Below are 20,214 nucleotides of genomic sequence, written 5' to 3'. Positions count from 1 at the left end.
AGCAGGTAAGGTTATTTCCTTTAACTTTAAGGACATACGTTAAGTTAACATTGTGTTTATCATCTAAAAGTAACACTAAAATTTCCTTAAACGAAAATTCTTTCCCGCCTTAACGTTAATTTATCAATTACGAACATTAACTACTTTTTATTACATCCTGTAGAGCTAGCTTGACACTACTAACTTAACTAACGTTAACGTTATAATGTTGGGTTAGCTAACTTTAGTGAGCCAGTCTGCTGTTACAACATTGCTTGACACAATAACTGAGTAACTGATACTCCTCCCAGGTATGAGCGCAGATGCAGTTTTCTCTCCTCTAAACCAGTCCACAAGCGTTGACTACAGCGGGAAGGTCCCTGTGGAGCACCTGGACTATGGTTACATTGAAAAGTGCAAAGATGTCAAATACCTGGAGATGATCTTGAGAGTACTGAGGTAAAAGCCACATAACTGACCTTGAGGTTTGAAGAGGTAGAATTGATTTTGTACGTTGTTGGATGTTCTACTCCATATTGTTAATGTTGGTGAACTTTTTTCTGTTAAGATCAGTCTGATAGACATGACTGAAAATATTGCTAAAAATGTGGTCTTTAGAAAGTAATGTTTTACTTTGTGTTAAGATCGGGTGAGGAGGGCATTTATCCTCATCTAATTAAGTTCTGTGAGAGTCACTTGGAGAAACTGGACCCTCTGAGCCGAGCCCTCAGGAAGGAAAACCCTGTGACCACAGCAGCCAGCCTCTCTTATGATGAGTGGAGCCAAATTGTTGATGACTTGAAGGCATGCTACACATTTCAGTATCAATTTCTATCAACCCTGCTTACTTCCTGTTCTCTTTTTTATGGCAGATTCTTTGAAAATGTTTTAAAACTAAATACTGTGTTTTTTCCAGATGTGGCAGGAGGAAACCAAAAACACTGAGACATCACTAAAACTGCAGTCAGTGTTTGATGATCTAGTGAATCAAAATATGCCACCCATAAGAGGTTCCAATTGCTCCATTTCACTTAGTCAGGTACAAATCGTCTCCAGCGTGCACATAATATATACATTCTTGTATACAAACAAAATACTAAAATTAAGCCTTATGTTATCACAGTCTTCAGATCCAAAAGAAAAGAAGAATTCTTCAAAACACACTCTCCCACGTGATTATGGAGAATGGGACAAGTGAGTCATTTTGTCTCCACATTTGTCTTTTATATTCAGAAGAAAGAACACACTGTTAGAGCAGCTGCAGGCACTGTAGATAAAAGGCTCCACGCAGCTTCTTTCATTACAATGATCCACAGTTAAACGATTGATGCTGTTCTAGAGCATCATTTGGCACAAATCCTACTTTACCCAATATTTCACTCTATTTATAGGTTTGATGTTGAAAAAGAATGTGAAAAAGTCGATGGAAATTTGGTCAAAAATGAGCCATCTGCCATTATAAACACAGGACACCCCCAAATCAAGACTACAGTCGACACCTCATGTAATGTATCATGTAGAGCAGCTCGTATTTATTTTGTGTTCAAAGCATTGTGCATACTTAAATTGTGTGTGTTTATGTGTCAAAAATGTGTGGCCTCTACAATACATCCAGTGCTGACACAACAGGAGAAGCTCCTTCTGGCAAATCGTGAAAAGGACAAAGGCAATGAAGCTTTCAGAGCAAATGATTATGAGGAGGCGGTTGCATACTATTCCAGGTCAGACTCTTAACACAACTCATTTATTATAGAGAGTATTTTACATCTCCTAAGAGAATTATATTATGTTTCCTGGCATTTAATTAGCCTTCTTTCGTTCAGTAAAATCAGATTCCATTTCCATTTACTGTACCTCTAAGTGTTTGTCTATTAACCTCACTATAAATAAAGGTTTATTTTATTTCTGACCTTCCATTACAGAAGCCTTTCCATTATACCAACTGTGGTTGCATACAACAACAGAGCCCAGGCAGAGATCAATCTTAAGCACTGGCACAATGCCATGAGAGACTGTCTGAGTGTGCTCGAGCTGGAACCAGCCAATATGAAAGGTGCTCTCCTTTTTTGTACAGTGGTGCTTCGATGCATCCAAACAAAATAATAATCATTATGTTGGCATACTTTTATGTTTCCACTACCTCAACAACAGTTACTTTTGTGAAGCCCCTACCTGAATTTTCTGTATGTTTTCTCATATTATATTTGCATCTTTGCAACACAGAAGATAACAGGAGCTTCAGTGTATGTAATTTGTATTCTATATGTGATTTGTTTTTCATCTTCAGCTCTGCTCCGTCGTGCCACTGTTTATAATCACATGGGCAACTTCCAAATGGCTGCTGAAGACCTGAGGGTGGTGCTTAGGAAAGAGCCGCAGAATGCTGCAGCCACTGTAGGTGATACAAGTACTAAGGCATACTGACTACATGCCAATAGCATACTTGTCCACTAGGTGTCACTGTATTTGTTTGAGATCAGGCACTTGAAAAAAAGATTGCAGTTGCTGCAAGGTATTCATAATTCATGTGTAATCTGTTATTAGTGTAAACAGAGAATGGTGTTGCTTTTTCAGTTCTGTTGGAAGGTGAGCTCAGAGTGTATTTTATTAAGCCATCACCTTTGAGAACATTGTTTTGTATGTCCATTCATTATGTATTATGTATTATTTTAACGTACATTAGGTGAATGGGAAAATGCTCCTTTTACATTGCCACACAAGCCATTCACTTGAGCTCAGTGGTATATGGATAATTGTGGTATCGGCTGGTGTGACACCTTTGCAGACTTACTTAACAGAGCTGAGGTGGGTTCCTACTGTTGACAGATTCTGATGTTTTAATGAATTATTTTTGTCACAGAAACTTCTGTCTGAAATTGAGAAGAAGACGATGAAGGAATGCCAGCAGCAAAGCAAAGGGAAAAAAATCCTTATCCAAGAAGTAGAAGAGGAAGTCAACAATTGCGATGAGACAAAAGCAGAACAGACTGGTGAGATAGTTTAAACTCGTCTTTAATCAATATATATGTATATATCCTTGATTTACAATCACACACACACACACACATACACACACACACAAGCTAGTGACTGAATCTATCCTGAAATCTATCTATGATCAATTTAAATGAATGTAATGTTCTCTTAGCTGTAGTTAACACATCGTGGACCGTTTTATTTTATTTCATTTTTATTTATTTACCTAAAGATGAACATGGAGATTTTAATGAGACTGTCTATTTTAAGAGATAGTCAGCATTTTAATCAGCAGGCATTATTTGTTATGTTTAAAGCAGCATTGTTGTATCAGGCAGTGCTTTGAGTATTAAGTCCTTATTCGCCAATTATTATCACTAATCTCATATTAAATACCAACAACCAGATACCTAGTGCAGTAGATCTATAGCTCTGTAGCAGGTACAATGGCTAAAATTTCCTTTGATTTACAGTGGAGTCTGACCAGTATATTGGCATGGATGACACCATCAGCACATTTAGCTAATCACAGAAATGTTGATGTTGAGATATATCACGTCAATCAATAAGCAAAGGGGCTACTTCCAAATATATTCTTAAAGTAAAAAAACTTGTAGAATATAACATTGTATATCCTTCATTATGTAGAATAACTTTTGTTTTAATGTAATCAATGTTGAGTACTGTTTTGAGGTTTAAACTGCTTGGTTTAAAGTTGTGTTTTCAGGACTTTAAGCTTAATTGCTCAGTTTAAAACTTTAGTTAGAAAAGTAATCAAATGTAATGAGACCCATTACTTTGATGAAGTTTTGAAAATACTTACATTAATAATTACCTTTTTAACAGGGTAACTAGTAGTGTGTTACTTATTACATTTCTAAAGTAACCTCCCCAGCACTGCCGATAAGTAAAATTAAATCATACTGCAGAATTGCAAAATTGTATATTTGAGAGAGTTAAGAAACAGTGTTGTAATTACTTAGTTTTTCCACCACAGAGAACTCCCAGGTTTTATTTTCCAAATGTTAAATGTCCCACTCTGAACATCCCTTTTACATGATTATTTTATACAGGGTTCCCCCAGATCCTTAAAAAGTCTTTAAAAGTATTAAATTTGATTTTAAAAATTTAAGGCCATAAACTGTCTTAAAAGTCTTATTTTTTACTTGTGAGAAGTCTTAAATTTTGAGATGAAACTTAGATTAACAGAGACATGTCTGAATACCTAATCAAATCTACCTATTACTGTATCTAGTTACATGATTAGTTATATGATTTTATTTCTTTATTATTCGTAACACGGTCACAAGTAACGACATCGAGGCGACTTAGCTGATATACTGAAAAACTTGGGACGATGTGAGTTACAGCATCACGCACTGGAGCACCGATGAGATGTGAACGTGATGTTTACTGCCGTGTATTAATGCTGTTTGTTGGTGTTAAATGGTATTAATTTTTCTTTAATGAGGTCTTAAAAAGGTCATAACGTCTTAAATTTGACTTTAAAAAGTCTGCAGGAACCCTGTCATAACTAGCTTTAAAGGATCCTTCTAGAAAATATTGTTATAGTATGTATTTATGTGAAAACAAGCTGATAAACCATGAACTCAGCTATCAATAGTCAGCATCAACAGTCCAATATTGGTTGCCCTACTTTACAGAACTCACAAGTCAGCATTGATATTCGAATAGACTGACTGGCTGAATACTCTGTACTTTAAATATCCAATATTTTGTTAAGTCATTTGTATCTTTACACCATACTGGAGTATATGTGTATATTTGTGCCTGATTTAGTTCCCACTATGGCTGCCTGGCAAAGGATTTGCCCTCTAATCCACTCATTTACACAAAGCATCTGAGGCACTGAATTTAGGGCAGTCATTTTCATCACAAACCGCACTGTCTGTTGGTGCCATACATAGAGGAAACACCCCTTGTCCCTCTGGGTAACGTGACATACTATGCTTGCGTGTTATCTGCCCTACCCCCACCCAGAGCTTTCATAGTTCACTGTTGAGAGCGGCTGCTTCCTGGAACTCCCTCTTTGAAGTGGCTCTGTGTCATGTGTGTCCAACCCTCCCCCCACTGTGATGTAACCGCTGACTCTTTCCTGTGGGTGTGTCTCCCCCTTCCTTCTGTCTTTCCCTCTGCCTCTCCCTCCCTCCCTCTCCCTTCTAGCTCGTCCGGTTGAACCCAGCCAGCCTGTGGGAGGGGAGGAGAGCTCAGCTGCTCCTGCCGAAAGGGGAGACATGGGTAACGCTCAAAAAAAGTCCCACAGCAGAGGGGACGGGGGTCCTCACAGTGAGTCCAACAACTCCCACCACGGACACTGGAAGAGCAAAGGAGGAAGCGCTGACAAGTACAGAGTCACACAGGAGTCCAAGGAAAAGGTAGCCAATGGAACCAGCAAGAGGGGATCGACAGCTTCAGTTCCGGCCGATCAGAGCGGTAAAGAAACTCCGGTTGGAGGATATGCAGGGGAAACTGTCAACCTTGATGCCCCATGTGGAGCCCTGCCCCCACCTCTGGCCCGGCTAAAGAATGAAGGGAACCTGCTGTTTAAAAATGGACAGTTTGCTGATGCACTGGAGAAATACTCACAAGCCATTCAAGGCTATACAGATTCAGGTAGGGTGAACGAGTCCTCATGGCTGATGTTCTCGTTATTATAATCTAAGGTTGTTGGTAGATCTGTCACGTAGTTTGAAAGATTTTTGTTGATGTATGATATTGGAGTTTACTGTGTACCTGCATGTCAGTAAACATATAACATCTAAACAGACAGTGTTACAAAAAACTGGCCCATAGTTTAACTGACTGATGTTTCATCACCAGTCTCGCCCATATGTGAATGAATATTGCTTTCTGGTATTTATTCATTAATATTCCTGAGACTGTTTCCTATAACTGGCCAATGCAAGTGTGAATCAAAGGTCATGACCTTGCAGTTAAAATGATAGTGCTTCCGTGTAGTTTTTGTTGCTTTATCACAATGCAGGATATAACAAAATATAACACCAAAAAGCATATTTTCCATGATATAAATTATACATGAACAAAAGAAATGATCTCTAACACGCATTCCCTATTAGTGTACATACAGCCTAGAAACAATAACAAAGATTTTAGTATCCAGGAGTTAAAAGGTGTATTTAGTGATTTTATCCCTACAGCGATGCGTCAAAATGTGGCTGTTGTGGCATATACAGGCAGTGGTTCTGTTTTAGCCCCAGTCTGGTGTTAAGCCTCTCAGCTCAGGTCTGTCCAGGTCACATGACCGCTAACCACTCACTGTGAAATTGAATCTGTGGGACAGCAGCTATAATTCTCACGGAGAGGGAGAAAGTGAACGATTGATGGAGCGAGGGAAACTGCTGCCCGTCAGGCTCATCCACCATCAAGCATACTCTCTCTGTCATTCTGGACTGCTATTATGTACTTGCTGTACTGCTAGATGTGAAAGTGACTGGACAGCTAGATTATTCAAGGTCCATCATCTGACTGATGAAGGGAGAGCTACATGTCATTCAGACAGAATAGAGCTGGGGGCAGATATGAGGATAGATTCTTTGAACCCCTTTAAACTACTTAATCATGCAGTGGTCAGTGCTCTGTCAAAAAGGGACACTTTCAGAAAAAGCAAAACTCGTAATAACAACATTCAAACTGCCTTTTACAGGTTCTTAAAATTGTGTTTGATTCTGTATGTGCATGCCCTAGTTTGCACCTCTAACATACTATACATGCTCTACTGTCACAGTAACCTCACTAAGTGTGAGCAGTTGCTGAGACATCATCATCACTTCCTCACTGTGTCATCATCCATAATCTCATTTCATCTGATGAGGTGGCATGCTAAGTATTTAGTGTCGCTGAGGAATGTTGCTCTGTCTGTAACATACAGTATAAGCCTGAATTGCTTGTGTCAGTGATAATGATGGTGAAAACGGAGTGAAATTCCTGTTAGGCAAGAGGAGAGAACAGCAAATACACTGGAGAAAATGTCCTAAAGGGGTTTGACAAGCTTTTCCTTGGTCGTCATCAACCTTGTGTTTTTCAACTTGTCAGCCCTGGAACTGATAGTGTAGCTCCTGTAAAATAGCAGGATGTATTAGGGTGTATTATTGGAAGAGAGGGTTCGCTTCCTACCTGTTTTAGGTCCCAACAAAGAGGAAGTTTAATTTGTTCAGTGTGGAGTCCAGAATCATACCTCAGGTTACAAGTTCAGTTAAAAATATGCAGTTTACTCAAACAAGACTTTTGGTGTAACACATGAATTTTTAAATGGATTTGAAAGTCATGCTTCTCATGGTGATACGACAAAAAAAGTTCTCCATTTCGTCGTTACATGATTCTTCACATCGCAATACGCACGTACACAGTGCCAAAGGTGGAGTTTGACAAGAAATTGGCAATATAACAGAAAATATACCTTTAATTTAAATCCATGTCCTTATCAAGCATGTTTCTATAGTTGTTCTGTCAGGTCAGCACACAATAAAGCCTCTGAACAATATAAATGAATTATAACACATACAGACTTTCAAAGCCACCCTTAAACCAGCCAAAATGTTCTTTAAAGCCTATTTAAATGTTTTTATTTACAGATATTCTGTATAACAGATCCCAGAGGATCGGTAAACTACGTATGCTGTTTCTGAGTTGTGTTTCTCTTTTCATTCAGGGATTGATAGTCCGGAGGATCTGTGTATTCTGTATTCAAACAGAGCAGCTTGCTACCTCAAAGATGGCAACAGTCAGGAGTGCATACAGGACTGTACGAGGTGAGAGAATTTACTATCTGAGCTGATAACACTGTGTGTACAAATGAAGTGATGCTTTCATTTATTTGTAGACAGACTTATCATTTAATATACTGCAGTAGCAGGTCACTTACTTTATGAGGGGCATTTGCACTGGGGTGTGTTGTAAGAGATTTTCATTAATCTCTTTAGAAATTTCACAAGAAACAAACTCAAGATAACTTGAGGGAGTCTCCCACGTGAAAACCTTTAAAGTGGTGTGTCTGCTTAAGATTCACACACACACACACACACACACACACAACAATCCACGTGTACACCAGTGCATACAGTGCTGTATACTTAGCACAAGAACACATCCACTTTCTGTCACACATATAGATTTCCAATCTAGATGGACAGAACTCTCAGACAGTAGCATCTATAGCAAAGGCAGCAGACTTGATCCTTTGCTCCTGTCTCATCACATCTATTTATACCAACCAGAGCCCTGGAGCTGCAGTCATTCTCCCTCAAGCCTCTCCTGCGCAGGGCCATGGCTTATGAGTCCCTGGAGCGCTACCGTAAGGCCTATGTGGATTACAAGACAGTACTGCAGATAGACATCAGTGTGCAGGCAGCACACGACAGCGTCAACAGGTATTAGCCTTCACCTCTCACTTCGCCTGAGTGGCTGTAGAGAGCAGGGAGGTGTCTGAACCCACACATGACTGACTGAATAAGTTTTATACTCACATGGAATGGTCTGACTGTCTGACTGTCATCTCAAGGCCAGCAGTTGGCAAAATATTACAGTGCCCATGGCGGCTATTCCAATGACGGTGGCTACCCTTTTACTTTATATAATTTATTAATCCCCAAGGGGGAAATTCAATACTTATACTTGTACTGACACAGAGGTCTATGACGAAAGTACCCTTGCTATCCTTTTAAATATAATTCCGGGTGACACATAATATCATTGTCTTGGATAAGGAAATTAAAAAAGGGGGATGATATCAGGAAATGTTATCACCCTGCAATGTAGAATATTTCCACATTTTAAATCTTTTTCTGTACTTAAAGAAGACAGAAATTGCACTGTGACATAATCAGAAAACTAAATTAAAACAAATCAAATGAATAAATACACAAAGTCTAATTAGTGACTAACAGATTTAGCTGGTGTTGAGAAGCAGCTCCAGGCAGAGGCTAATTATGGCTCTCAGAGTGCATGTCCTCTCTCTGTTATGCAACGGGGAAACTCACCTGGCTGCTTTGTGTCATAGCTTTATGTCTATATATATATCTACAAAACTGAACAGTGAGATCTCTGCATAAAAACATTAAATCATAGACAGGTGTTAATTGCATTTACCTTTAACATTTATTGTTGTGAGCCATGTATGTGTTTCCGTGTGCAACATCCATGTACTGACTGATCTGCGTCCTGCTTCAGGATCACTCGTCTGCTCATAGAGCAGGATGGCGCGGACTGGAGAGAGAAACTTCCGGAGATTCCCCTGGTGCCTCTGTCAGCTCAGCAGCATCGCCGAGAAGAGCCACCCAGCACAGAGGTCCTCCAGGCTCGAGCAGAGAAGGCAGCCAGAGATGCAGGTCTGTCCTAAAAAAGTCATAACCACGGCTGTTGAGGTCTGTCCCCCAAAACACAGGATTAATTTTACCGGTGTGAATTGGGCTAGAAATATTCTTTGGAGTATTCCTTGTGCTATAAAGTCTCGACAAGTCACATGCTGTCAGCGTTTTAAGGGTTCCTGTGTACAACCTTAAACTTGATCTTAATGCAACATCTAGATTAATAAATAGTTTGACTTAAGGGCAAGATAGCAATGTGCCTTCTGAAGCCCATATTTATCCCTCAGCTGTGAGGTGCCAGTTTGAGACAGTCAATATAGTTTTTTCCCCTAGTTTTTATATTTAATTTGTTGTTAAGTTTTGTTTTCAATTCAGTTTAGTTTCAGTTAGTTTCCAGAGTGTGTTTGTTTCAGTTTCTTTTTTTTTCTTTTTTTTCTTTTAGTTCAGGTTTTATTAGTTTTAGTGGTTTTGATATTACTATGAAGCAGGGGGATGTTTTCGGGGCAAGATTTAAGAAGTTCAGATAGGTATGATAATACAAACACAACACTTTGTGAAGATGATTGTTTAAGAGTCATATAGACATCCCAGTCTCAATATACTTGTGCACCAGTGCCTTTTCATGCTTGTTGTGTTGACTGAACTGACAAAGACTAAAACAAAAGACATTATCTGTGTATTTTTATTTTCTTTTATTAAGTTTGGTAAGTGCACAGTTACTCAATGCTAAGACAGTTGTCTTTCTCTTAAGACTAGTTTTTATTTTTATTTCCATTGACTAGTTTTCCACATCTAGTTTTATTTTTCAGTTTAGTTTTACTGTTTTAAAAAGCAGCGGTCTCCCCATCAAAGCAATTTAACAAATTTAAACAGTTTTATGGTTCATATTTATGCCTGACATCAGCATTACAAGTTACATTTTTCACATAAAACTAATGAGGATCTTAGGGTGCGTTGTTGTGGATTTGACTGCTACACAACAGTGTATAAAACTTTTTAAAAAAATTATTTTAAAAAAATGCTCCACCTTATTAAATTACAAGAGTAGAATGATATGGAGACATGAATGTATAAAAATAGTTATCCAGTAATAAAACAGTTTATCATCCTCAGTGACAATTTTGTCTGCAGTGAGTACTTTAACTATTGACATTTTGCTAAACCTAATTACGTACTTTTACCAATAGTAGATAACACATTTAATTTAGGAATTTTACCTGTTATGGACTATGTTTACAGTGTGTACTTTTACTCAAGTAAAGGGTCTTAATTCTCTGAAAATAGAAGAGAAAAGACTGCCAGTTGTTATATCACAATTCAGCGTGTTCCTGTTTCTCATTCACCCTGCACTAAGACGGGAGGAGAATGTTCAAGGCCTAATTTTTATATAAGTGGACGTGTCACCTCTGTTCTCTGACCGTGCAGTTTCTTCTATCCCCTGGGCTGTGCTACAGCTGTTATTTTTAAACCCTAATGAAAGAATAGACCCGCTGGCACAGTTTTTTCTCCCAGAAGACACTTTGCAGCAGATTGATTAGCCCCTAAGTCCACACCGTGACTGATTGCTGACTTGACTGTCATGCCTCACGTCTAGCTTGCACAGCATTAATTTCAAGGGTTTAAACCTTCGAGCTTTATAGTGTAGAAGACTGGCACATTTCCCTGTGTTGGATTTTCTCGGAAATAAAGGGAGGTCAATTAAAATGTATTGCAAGTGTCAATGTGTATTCATTACTTTGACAAAAAGGAGATTTGAATTGCTCTCCGTATGAGTAAGCACCACTTTACTTTGTCTTTCAGAAAGGAAAGCAGAGGTCCGTTTTGCAGCTTTGAAGCAAGAAGGGAATGACTTTGTGAAGAAGGGCCAATTCCAGGATGCACTGGGAAAGTACACTGAATGCCTTAAGCTAAAGCCAGAAGAGTGTGCTATCTACACCAACAGGTTAGAGGCTCAGTCTCACCTCAGCATGAACAAACACACGCACGCACACATTGCTGTGGTCTCTTTCACTTTCTGTTCCTCACTGTTTTGTGGTGCTCTTTAGTTCTCACGGTTGTTTCTTAATAAAGCAGCGATGTCAGAAGACACGCAGTAAAATCAATGTATTTGTTTAGCTAATTTAAAACAGACTGATTAATTATCCCCAGCTGTCATCTGCCAGGCGGTGCATTCAGCTCTAATCCCAACCAGTCATCAGTCTGTCACTGATAGTAAATTAGTATGTATTGTTGGTAAGCTGGAACTGAATGGCAGAGGCTCAGGAAACAGCTGCCTGCTTCAGCGCTGTTTATCACAACTCCATTTATAGCCACATCCATATTATCTTCATCTAAAGAGAAGTACAGCACGCACAGTGCATGCAGCCAACAGGGCTGGCTTCATTTTCTCTCTCCAACTGAGCCCCCGTCTTTTCTTTTTCACAATAATAGGTAGATTGTTGATTGTGTCGCAGAGGAAACTGTGATGTGGACATGAAAAATATCCTATTGTGTGTTCATGTTTGCATGTGTATGTTGAACTGTGCTATAGAAAAGAGCTTGAATGTACAGCCACACCAGAGCAAACACACTTGCTGCTGCCACACAGCTGCTGGAAATGCTGACAACACATTCAGGAAGCAAACAAGGTCATTAAAGCAGATTTTAGATATCCAAAATCTGTTTTACAAACAAAAATCTTTTTCATGTCTTCAGTCTTTATTTGAAGTCTGATTCACAGTCGATGAGTCACACACTCATGATACAATTTGATGACGCATCAAATTAGCTGCTGGTGACAAAAATAAAAATCACAAGGGACATGTGTGTGTGTGTGTGTGTGTGTGTGTGTGTGTGTTTGCAGAGCCCTGTGCTACTTGAAGCTGGAGAGGTTTGCTGAGGCCAAGCAGGACTGTGATGCAGCACTGAAAGTGGAGCCAACCAATAAGAAAGCCTTCTACAGACGAGCCCTGGCCAATAAAGGCCTTAAGGTGAAGAGAGCTGGCCATGATGACTAATGCAATGAGAGAATGTATTCATTTAAAACCAGAGCTCGAAGGAAATCTTTAAATTCACCACTAAATGCGTGTGAAAGTAGCTTTCTGTTTTATCTCTCACACCCTCCCTATAATATTTAAACTCTGTATAAAATGTCACTTGCATATATTGGTTGCATTCATGAAGCTGTGTTTTGTCTGTCGCTCCACTAGGACTACCTGGCATGCAGCTCTGACCTGCAGGAGGTACTGCATCAGGATCCCAACGTGCAGGAGGCTGAGAAGGAGCTGGAGGAGGTCACAGTGTTGCTCAGACAGAGTCTGGCCAATGCAAACGCTTCTCCAGCCAAACCCAGAAAGACTGTCCCCATCACCGAGGTAGATAAACGTGTTGATTGATACTTCAACCAGGCTTCAAGTCAGATCCCATGCAGTGCTCACCTGGAAAGTGGCTTTGTCTTTTGCCACTCATTCTTATGAAATGGGCATAATCACCCTTGGCATTCGTAGTCACTAAATTGGAGTTGTTTACATGTGTAAGTGTTTGGGAGGAAGGTGATATAATGATTGGGGGTCTCAGTTTGCCCATCAAGCCCCCTGGGATATAGCTTTGGTGATGTTGGTTTAGTGGCCATTGTCGAAACTGCAGGCCGCATAAAGCCTTGGGACCCTAAGAGACTTTTTTGGGGGCATCCTGCTAGCCATGTGACTGCAATATCTTTAATTTGATTCTACATGTTATAACTCTATCTCTGCATCCACTGCCAAGAAATGATTGAAAAAATGTCATACATTATCTGAACCATCAGGTCAAATATGCAGTATATTAAAGGAATACTTCACCCCCCAAATTACCATTTGTATATCAAGCAGTTGCGTTGAATTGTTGAAGAAAACTGTTTTTCTTGCATGTCTCCACAGTAAACAGAGAATCCCAAAACAGAAAACATGCTTATTGAATTTAAGTCATAGGGTCCACATTTGACAACAGCAAAACTATATAAAAACAACTGTTTACAACTCTCATGCGTATAATCCAAGTCTCATTTCACCAGTCATATGCTCAGTACTTCTCAAACAGACAGCCATTTCCAACATGAAACTGAACAGACAGTGAGTCTGGCTCTGAAGAGGACACAGATATGTTTCACTTTCCGTTCAGTTTCCTGACAGAAAGGCCTGTCTGTTTGGGAAGTACTGATCATACAATTGGCTAATAAGACTTGGATTATACTGCATGAGTTGTGTGAGAGTTTCTTAATGTTCTGAAATAGTTTTGCTGTTGTAAAGGCAGACCCCTATGACTTAAATTCATCAAGAACTTTCTCAGTTTTTGGATTCTTCATTCACCGGAGGCATGTGAGAAAAACACTTTTCTTTACAAATGTAATGTAACACTGGGTTAGCAGGTGATGTAAATGGTCATTAGAGGGGGTGAAGTATTCCTTTAACACTGAAATAAAGGACGGACTGTATTGTGAAAGGGTCATTCATAGAGCTGGACCCACTGAAAATTAACAACCAACACTACAGATTTTAGACACGTAAGGATCAAAGTTTTGGATTTACAGCCTCACAAAGACTAAATCTCACTGTTCTCAACAGCCACTCATGAAAACTGTAGGCGTTTTACACTAAACAAGCACAGACAAGCCATTTTGTGTGGTATCTGCCAAGCACGTAATGGCACACGCCCCAGGTCAAGTTACTGGTAAAGAAAATCAAACAACTAGCAAACTAAAGTGCTCATTATTCTCCTTTGTCAGGTGGCCAAAAAGAAAATAACTTCAGTGGAAGATAATGTAGCTCTGTGTCTGATGAATGTGTTTTGGACCATAATGCTTTTGGGGAGTTGTAGCTATAGTTGTAGAAACTTTTACACTTTTTTATATACACAGTCATGTACCTTTGATTTTTTTTTTTTTATCAAATACCCTGATTTATGTCTATGCAGTGCAATCAGAAAGACATTAAGTACTTGACATTAAAAACCAATACATCTCAGACTGGATCACTTTACCAAGACTAAATCATTATTCAAAAGGAGGTGATTTCTAAGAAGTTCTAATAAACACAAATTAAGCATTGCTAAGGTTTACAAATCCTCTCCTGTAGCTTTTCTCTGTAAATCCACTTTTGTCACTTACGTTAACTTTTTTCCCTCAGGTTGATGGTGACGAGGAAATGACAGGCTTTTCTTACTCAGAGAGCAGTCACAGGGGAGAGGACATCACCATCAACCTCCAGCCAACCGACGCCTATGAGTTCGGCCAGGCTCTGAACGCAGCTCGCAGCAGTGGAAACACGGCGGCCTGCGCAGATCTGCTGGCCTCCACAACCCCGGAGATGCTTCCCCAGCTCCTGAGCACCCAGCTGGATGGAAACACCATCAGCTTCCTAATGCAGGCACTGGACTCCCACCTTCTGGAAAAAGACCCAAACCTGGTCTACCGTCACCTCAACCATTTGCACACAGCAGACAGGTTCTCGGTAAGCTACGGTTTCCATAGCATTCATGGAGGGGTTATTTGTAAGTTACATATCTCCTTACAGAGCACACATTTAATTTGGTAAACTACTACATCTAATAAATAATTATTTTTTTTATGATAAATCTGTCCACCTCAGCCCCAGCAGCTGAGGCTTTAGTGATAAATGATATGCTGTCTGTCTTTGCAGGTTGTATTGATGCTGCTGGAGAAGGACGAGCGCCGTCACATGACTCAGCTGTTTGAGCATCTGTCTGCTGTTCAGAGCACAGAGTTCACTAAGAACGATGTTCAGAATCTGGCCAACAAATACATCTGACCCTCCTGCCCCTGCTCCCTGCTGCATGAGCTGCTGCGCCACTACGACTCTTGGATCTATGCAAAACACTGCACAAGAACTGAGTACACAAAGGCAGGAAGCTACAGAATGTGCCTCAGAGCAACACAATGGAACTGAGTCACATTCACTCTCCTGCTCTGTGCTGTAAATGATCTGATCACTGTATGATTGAGTGACAGTATAAGGAATATATTTTTCTCTCCAGAACGTTTTGCTATGCAGATTTACTTTTGTACCACCACTTGCATTGTACAGTGGGCAGACAGAGGGATACTATGGACCTTTCACTTTGGTGTATGAATAACTAGGGTCCAATGTGCAATGTTATGTAAGGCTACAGAGAGTGTTTATGAGTTATGCTCAGGACAGGCTCATGTTCCCAGAACTGAGCTTCGTTGTTCCGGTCCTTGAACCCTGTCAGTCTTTTGATATCAGTCATTTAATAAACGAGCTTCTGTCAGACACCAGCTAAGATAACGAATTATATTCAGTGCATGCTGAATATTACCCAGCCAAGGAACAAGCGGGGTCATTTCCTACTGCATTAATAAAGACGTTTGTTGCTGTGGGTCAAAACCGTAAGATAAACAGTTATATTATGCCCATTTGTACTCTATGACCTCTGTGTGAGGAACAGACCTGCATGGTATCTTATTGCTGTTCTGTTCAGTATGATAGCACTATCTGTTCAACTGATATTCACTGTTGTAGGAGAAGATACAATTTGTAACCTTACATGACTCAGATGCTCTTTTCTGTTTATTCAGCTATGCAATTATCTAATCCGGGTTCTAATGTCAAATCACTCTCAAAGGCTGGTGATTGCCTCTTTTCCATAGGGAATGATATAAAGTCATTCAACTTATTTGTTTACCAAATTAGCCTGACAGCCAATGCACATCTGCACATTCATCTTCATAGCAGTTCAGCTGTGCAGGTGTGTGCACACGAAAGAGAAAAGCAGCATCTTTATGAGATGTGTGCCTTAGATTTCAGACTAGGGGTGGACTTACATTTTGGTGAGTGTGCAGATACTCCTAAAGTATATTTATGTCACTCAGTAGCTTTTATCTAAATGTTAAATGGTTTGGATTTATGCATCATGAATAGTACATATATTCACTTAGCTACATGCACGTAAAATGTTGTTAAAATGTGTCATTTATTTGCTAATTTAAAGACAGTCTGTCAATGTTAAGTATTTATGATTATTATTGAACATTCCAGTCATCCAAAATTAAAGATTGCCTGAATCCAAACCATTCTTTGTTTTCATGAATGTACCAAATTTATCTCAAAGTGACAAGGTGGGGGGCAAGAGGCAATAATTTCCCATGTTCCACAGTTTTAACATATTTTAGTAGAGATGAAAAAAAGAAATGTGTACAGTATTTACAGAGGGCTATTCAGGGCTATTCAATAAACTGGATAAAATGTTTTCTCTGTGCTAAGATGAAATGAAATAGTTAAATAAAAATAAAAATGTAACACCCTGACTATTTACAGTGCTTACATTTCCTTAAAAACAGGACGGGACAACATTTCATATATATTTTTTTTATTTTTCTGATATGCATTTACACGCATATAGTAAAGCAAATTACCAAACAAATATACAAATACCTTATGCCATTCTGCACAAATTACAAATTATATCTGGCACTAGTGTTTCAAATTAGGATCAAGAAACTGGAGTTTTGGTGAAGAATGAAAAACCGAACCGGGGAGGAAGAACAAAACATTTTTTTTAATGCGGGGAGGACTGCAGCATGTAGCCTTATCCGCCAAACCAAACTCAGTGTTCATTCAGTAACAGACCTGGGTCAAAATACCATTCAAGATGCATTTACCTACCTGGTAGAGGTTCACCTGAGCCGACTCAGTGGCCTCAATAAAGCTGACCACTGAGCGGTAAAGACAGGCTTTTAGCAAACACTCTGAAATAAAGTGTTGAAAACAGAAATTTGACTTCAAGTCTGCTCAGCAGCACCGATTGGCAACACAGACAGGAATCACAGGACAAATCAATAGGGAAGGTACCCCAGAACCGACCTATGTATCCCCTTTAACCTGTGTGCATTGCAGAACATCAATGTAAGAAGAAATACAGGTAACAGTGCAGGTGCCTTGGACCGTTCTGCGGCCACAGTTATTTGCGTAGCATTTGTGAAGCATGTACAAAACAGCAGTCTGTATGTCTGTATAATCCTGGGTCTTGTCTTCATTCATCCCCGTGGTGTAAAAAGGATGCACTATACTGTGTCTATGGGTGACAAGTCAAAGGTATAAGATTTAACAAGAGCCTGAGTGCTGTCTTTGGTAGGCAATTGAGAAGTCTTCATTTACCATGTCTACCACAGTATGTTCTGTATGTGAATGAGCATCCCTCCTACACAGACAGACATTCTGCAACCTATAATGAGTCGTCGTGTGGAGTCTTGAAGACACAGTGGAGAGAGAGAGAGAGAGAGAGAGAGAGAGAGAGACAAACAGAGAACACAAACAGCTTCTTGAAGGCACCATGAGTTAACAAAGAAAGATATCAAAGCTCTCTCTTACTCAGTGAGGCGAGACCATCAGCCTGAATAAATCACCTTTGAACAGGACAAAACATTTTCTTTATACAATTTCACAGAATTGACCAACCCATTGGTTAATGTTAATATAATGACTTTCAGCATTATCTCCAAAAACTGTGGCCTTCCAGAGACCTTTTCTCAAATCAAACCCTTACCCACCCTATCCCCAACATATCATCACAAGCTTTCCACAGACCTTAACCAGGCCTGGGCTTCCAAAGTCATTTTGGCACTAAGTAAACACACTGAGGGTTTCAGCTACAGGTCAAAACTCTGTGGTTACCAAGCTGCAAAAGAGCTGTCAAAAAACATCTCCCACAGTGGGACTACAGCTATGTGTTCATCCATCTAAAGATAATCTCAGTTGTGTGTTACAAGTTGATTTTAGTGCTAAAACAATACAGGATGTTGAGCCCAGGCCTTTTAATTTTACATTAGAGGGTTCATTTCAAACAAACATCCAGGGCAGAAAAACAAAAGAAGTCTAATAATAAATACAGACAAGAACACCAAGGTTCCTCTGTTACTAATACATTTGGGGGAAAATAAAAAGAGGAAATAGTGAATCATATTGCCTGGTCCCTGTTTGAGTTCACTTCTGGAAAGCTGTAACATTAAGATTCCTGCATGGTGTTGCATCCGCATTGTAGAGCCAAAATCAAAAACTAGCAAAACCGGCACAGTGGTTTTATTTTAACCTACACAGATCAATAAGACAGCGACCGAATCAGTGGGCTGTCTCTGTTACAAGTGGTGAACGAGTGAACTGTCAAAAAAAAAAGTGTCAGCAGTCTGCGGGTCACACAGGGAGAAACACCAGCATTCACAACCTTAACATTTCTCACATGGCTGCACTTTGGAAACCCCTTATTACTTACATCAAGCCCTCTGGCAGTCAGTGGACACACACATCTGTTTTACTCAGGGTTGCTTTTTATGAAGGACATAAATCCCAAAATAACACGTTCCCTTTACAAGGGAATAACAGAAATGCAGGTTAAACCGTAAGCTGTGACTGTTAGTTTAGTGGAGGAAAAGATGTTAACTAAAAAGAGCGTCTGTGCAGCACTTAAGGTATTGAGATTTTTTTATATGTCAGTCTGTATACAGGAGTTCTTGGGCTGCTGCTGGGTTTGGGTTGGGTGCTGTGGTTGGTGGTGGTTGTTGTTGGTTTCTTTTAGCAGCTCTCTGGTGTTACTGTGAGAGTCCAGCTCAGCAGGGCACACCAGGTTGACATTCTCCTCTGTGATGAAGCAGAGAGGGGAGAGCTCTGCGCCTTGGCCGAGGGAGGATGAGGTGGAGGTAGGGGAGTGGGGAGTGATCACAGCTCCTTGTCCCTGTGAGGAGGATGAAGAAGCGGGGCATGTCTCCAGGCGGTCATTCTCCACCTCTGGTAAGGGGCTGACTGTGGCGAAGCGTGTGTGGTAGTCGCCCCCGCCGGAGCCGTGGCTACAGGACGTCTTCATGCTTTCCAGGTCAGAGCAGCTGAACTCAGAGAAGTGGCTGGAGTGGGAGTCGGCCACAGAGGGCAGGCTGCCGCTCAGCGAGGGAGAGTCGAACTCTGAGGAGTTGGTGCTGCGCTGCTCCAGCAGCTGAGCGTCCATGTCCTCCCGTGTCTCGTTGATCTTGGTGCCTCCGCCGCCTTTCTTGCGCAGCTTGCCTTTGCTCTTTTTGCCCCCTGAGCTGGAGGAGGAGGAGCAGGAGGCCTCTTTGGCCCACTTAGTGGAGGTTCCTCTGCCTTCTGAAGAAGTGCAGCCATTGGAGGGGCAGGTCCAGCCGCAACGGCCAACTTGGCTGCCATCGTCTACACTGCTGCTGCCGCTGTGGTGCCGTAGTTTGCCGGGTTTGGATTCAATGTCAACCTGGACCTCCATACTGTTCCCATCCCTGGAACACAGGAGAAAGAGGGAGCATGAGACAAAAAGGCTTGTTTTTCTTTCATAAGGAAAATACTATATATTCTGTTTGTGGATATTTGTATAGCGTGGTTAAGTAATGAGTCTAAAAAGGCTTTTTCGAAAATGAATCTGAAACTCCAAATGCCTGGTTCAAACTACATGCCTTTAACCCTGACTTTCCACTAGCCGACAGGCAAACTGGCATTGGTTCAGCGTTCAGTCATGTAGTGTGAAAACCATGACACCTTCAAGACTCTAACTTACAGGACAGCAAGTGATGTAGTTTGAACAGTACAGCAATCTGATGACTTTGAAAGTCGTGTAGTGTGCACTTAGCTTAAGAGGCATCATTAAGTGTGACAAGCCATTGTAAAATCATGAAATACTAAATGCTTCTTTTATAAATACTGGATTCTCATCATCAATAAAGAGAAGCCACATGCTCAATGAATATTTCATCTTTAAATGATTTAAAATCTAAATAATCTAATGCTTTTCTTCTGCTAAATAACACAGTACATCAACAGCCTTGATCGCTTCAGTGCTGGTGTGAGCAGTGATATTCACTTAGTGTTTACATCATGTGATCCCTGGTGTGCATTGACTGGATATTTCACTGCAATCTGTTTCATAT

General features: G+C 40.3%; 2 protein-coding genes across 2 annotated transcripts in view; one reads left to right on the top strand and one right to left on the bottom strand.

Moving 5' to 3' along the window:
• The first annotated feature begins 290 nt into the window (after positions 1 to 290).
• Positions 291 to 17,599, top strand: spag1b (sperm associated antigen 1b). The gene is made up of 18 exons (XM_050045764.1): positions 291 to 438; positions 624 to 783; positions 896 to 1,018; positions 1,103 to 1,173; positions 1,371 to 1,483; positions 1,595 to 1,700; positions 1,902 to 2,032; positions 2,267 to 2,373; positions 2,840 to 2,969; positions 5,140 to 5,589; positions 7,646 to 7,745; positions 8,211 to 8,363; positions 9,163 to 9,320; positions 11,100 to 11,241; positions 12,142 to 12,268; positions 12,488 to 12,652; positions 14,441 to 14,764; positions 14,954 to 17,599. Exons 1-18 carry the CDS (start codon positions 293 to 295, stop codon positions 15,080 to 15,082), a joined length of 2,835 nt encoding a protein of 944 aa, XP_049901721.1. The 5' UTR covers positions 291 to 292; the 3' UTR covers positions 15,083 to 17,599.
• A 668-nt stretch (positions 17,600 to 18,267) lies between these two features.
• Positions 18,268 to 20,214, bottom strand: part of LOC126391192 (E3 ubiquitin-protein ligase RNF19A-like) — a 31,402-nt gene continuing 29,455 nt past the window's right edge. Inside the window, exon 10 of the mRNA XM_050045765.1 lies at positions 18,268 to 19,569. Within this exon, the coding sequence (XP_049901722.1) occupies positions 18,771 to 19,569 (799 nt within the window). The 3' untranslated portion in view covers positions 18,268 to 18,770. The remainder of the gene's footprint in view (positions 19,570 to 20,214) is intronic.

The sequence above is a fragment of the Epinephelus moara genome, chromosome 6, assembly GCF_006386435.1.
Source record: "Epinephelus moara isolate mb chromosome 6, YSFRI_EMoa_1.0, whole genome shotgun sequence".
Classification (NCBI taxonomy): domain Eukaryota; kingdom Metazoa; phylum Chordata; class Actinopteri; order Perciformes; family Serranidae; genus Epinephelus; species Epinephelus moara.
The sequence above is the reverse complement of the archived record's forward strand: the minus strand, read 5'-3'. Positions and strand labels throughout refer to the sequence as shown.

Bases quoted from the DNA above. Each gene is read 5' to 3' on its own strand.
- spag1b (XM_050045764.1), top strand. From the start codon at position 293: ATGAGCGCAGATGCAGTTTTCTCTCCTCTAAACCAGTCCACAAGCGTT. The intron at 1,701-1,901 runs GTCAGACTCTTA...CTTCCATTACAG, and splicing joins GCGGTTGCATACTATTCCAG to AAGCCTTTCCATTATACCAA. The intron at 8,364-9,162 runs GTATTAGCCTTC...GTCCTGCTTCAG, and splicing joins GCACACGACAGCGTCAACAG to GATCACTCGTCTGCTCATAG.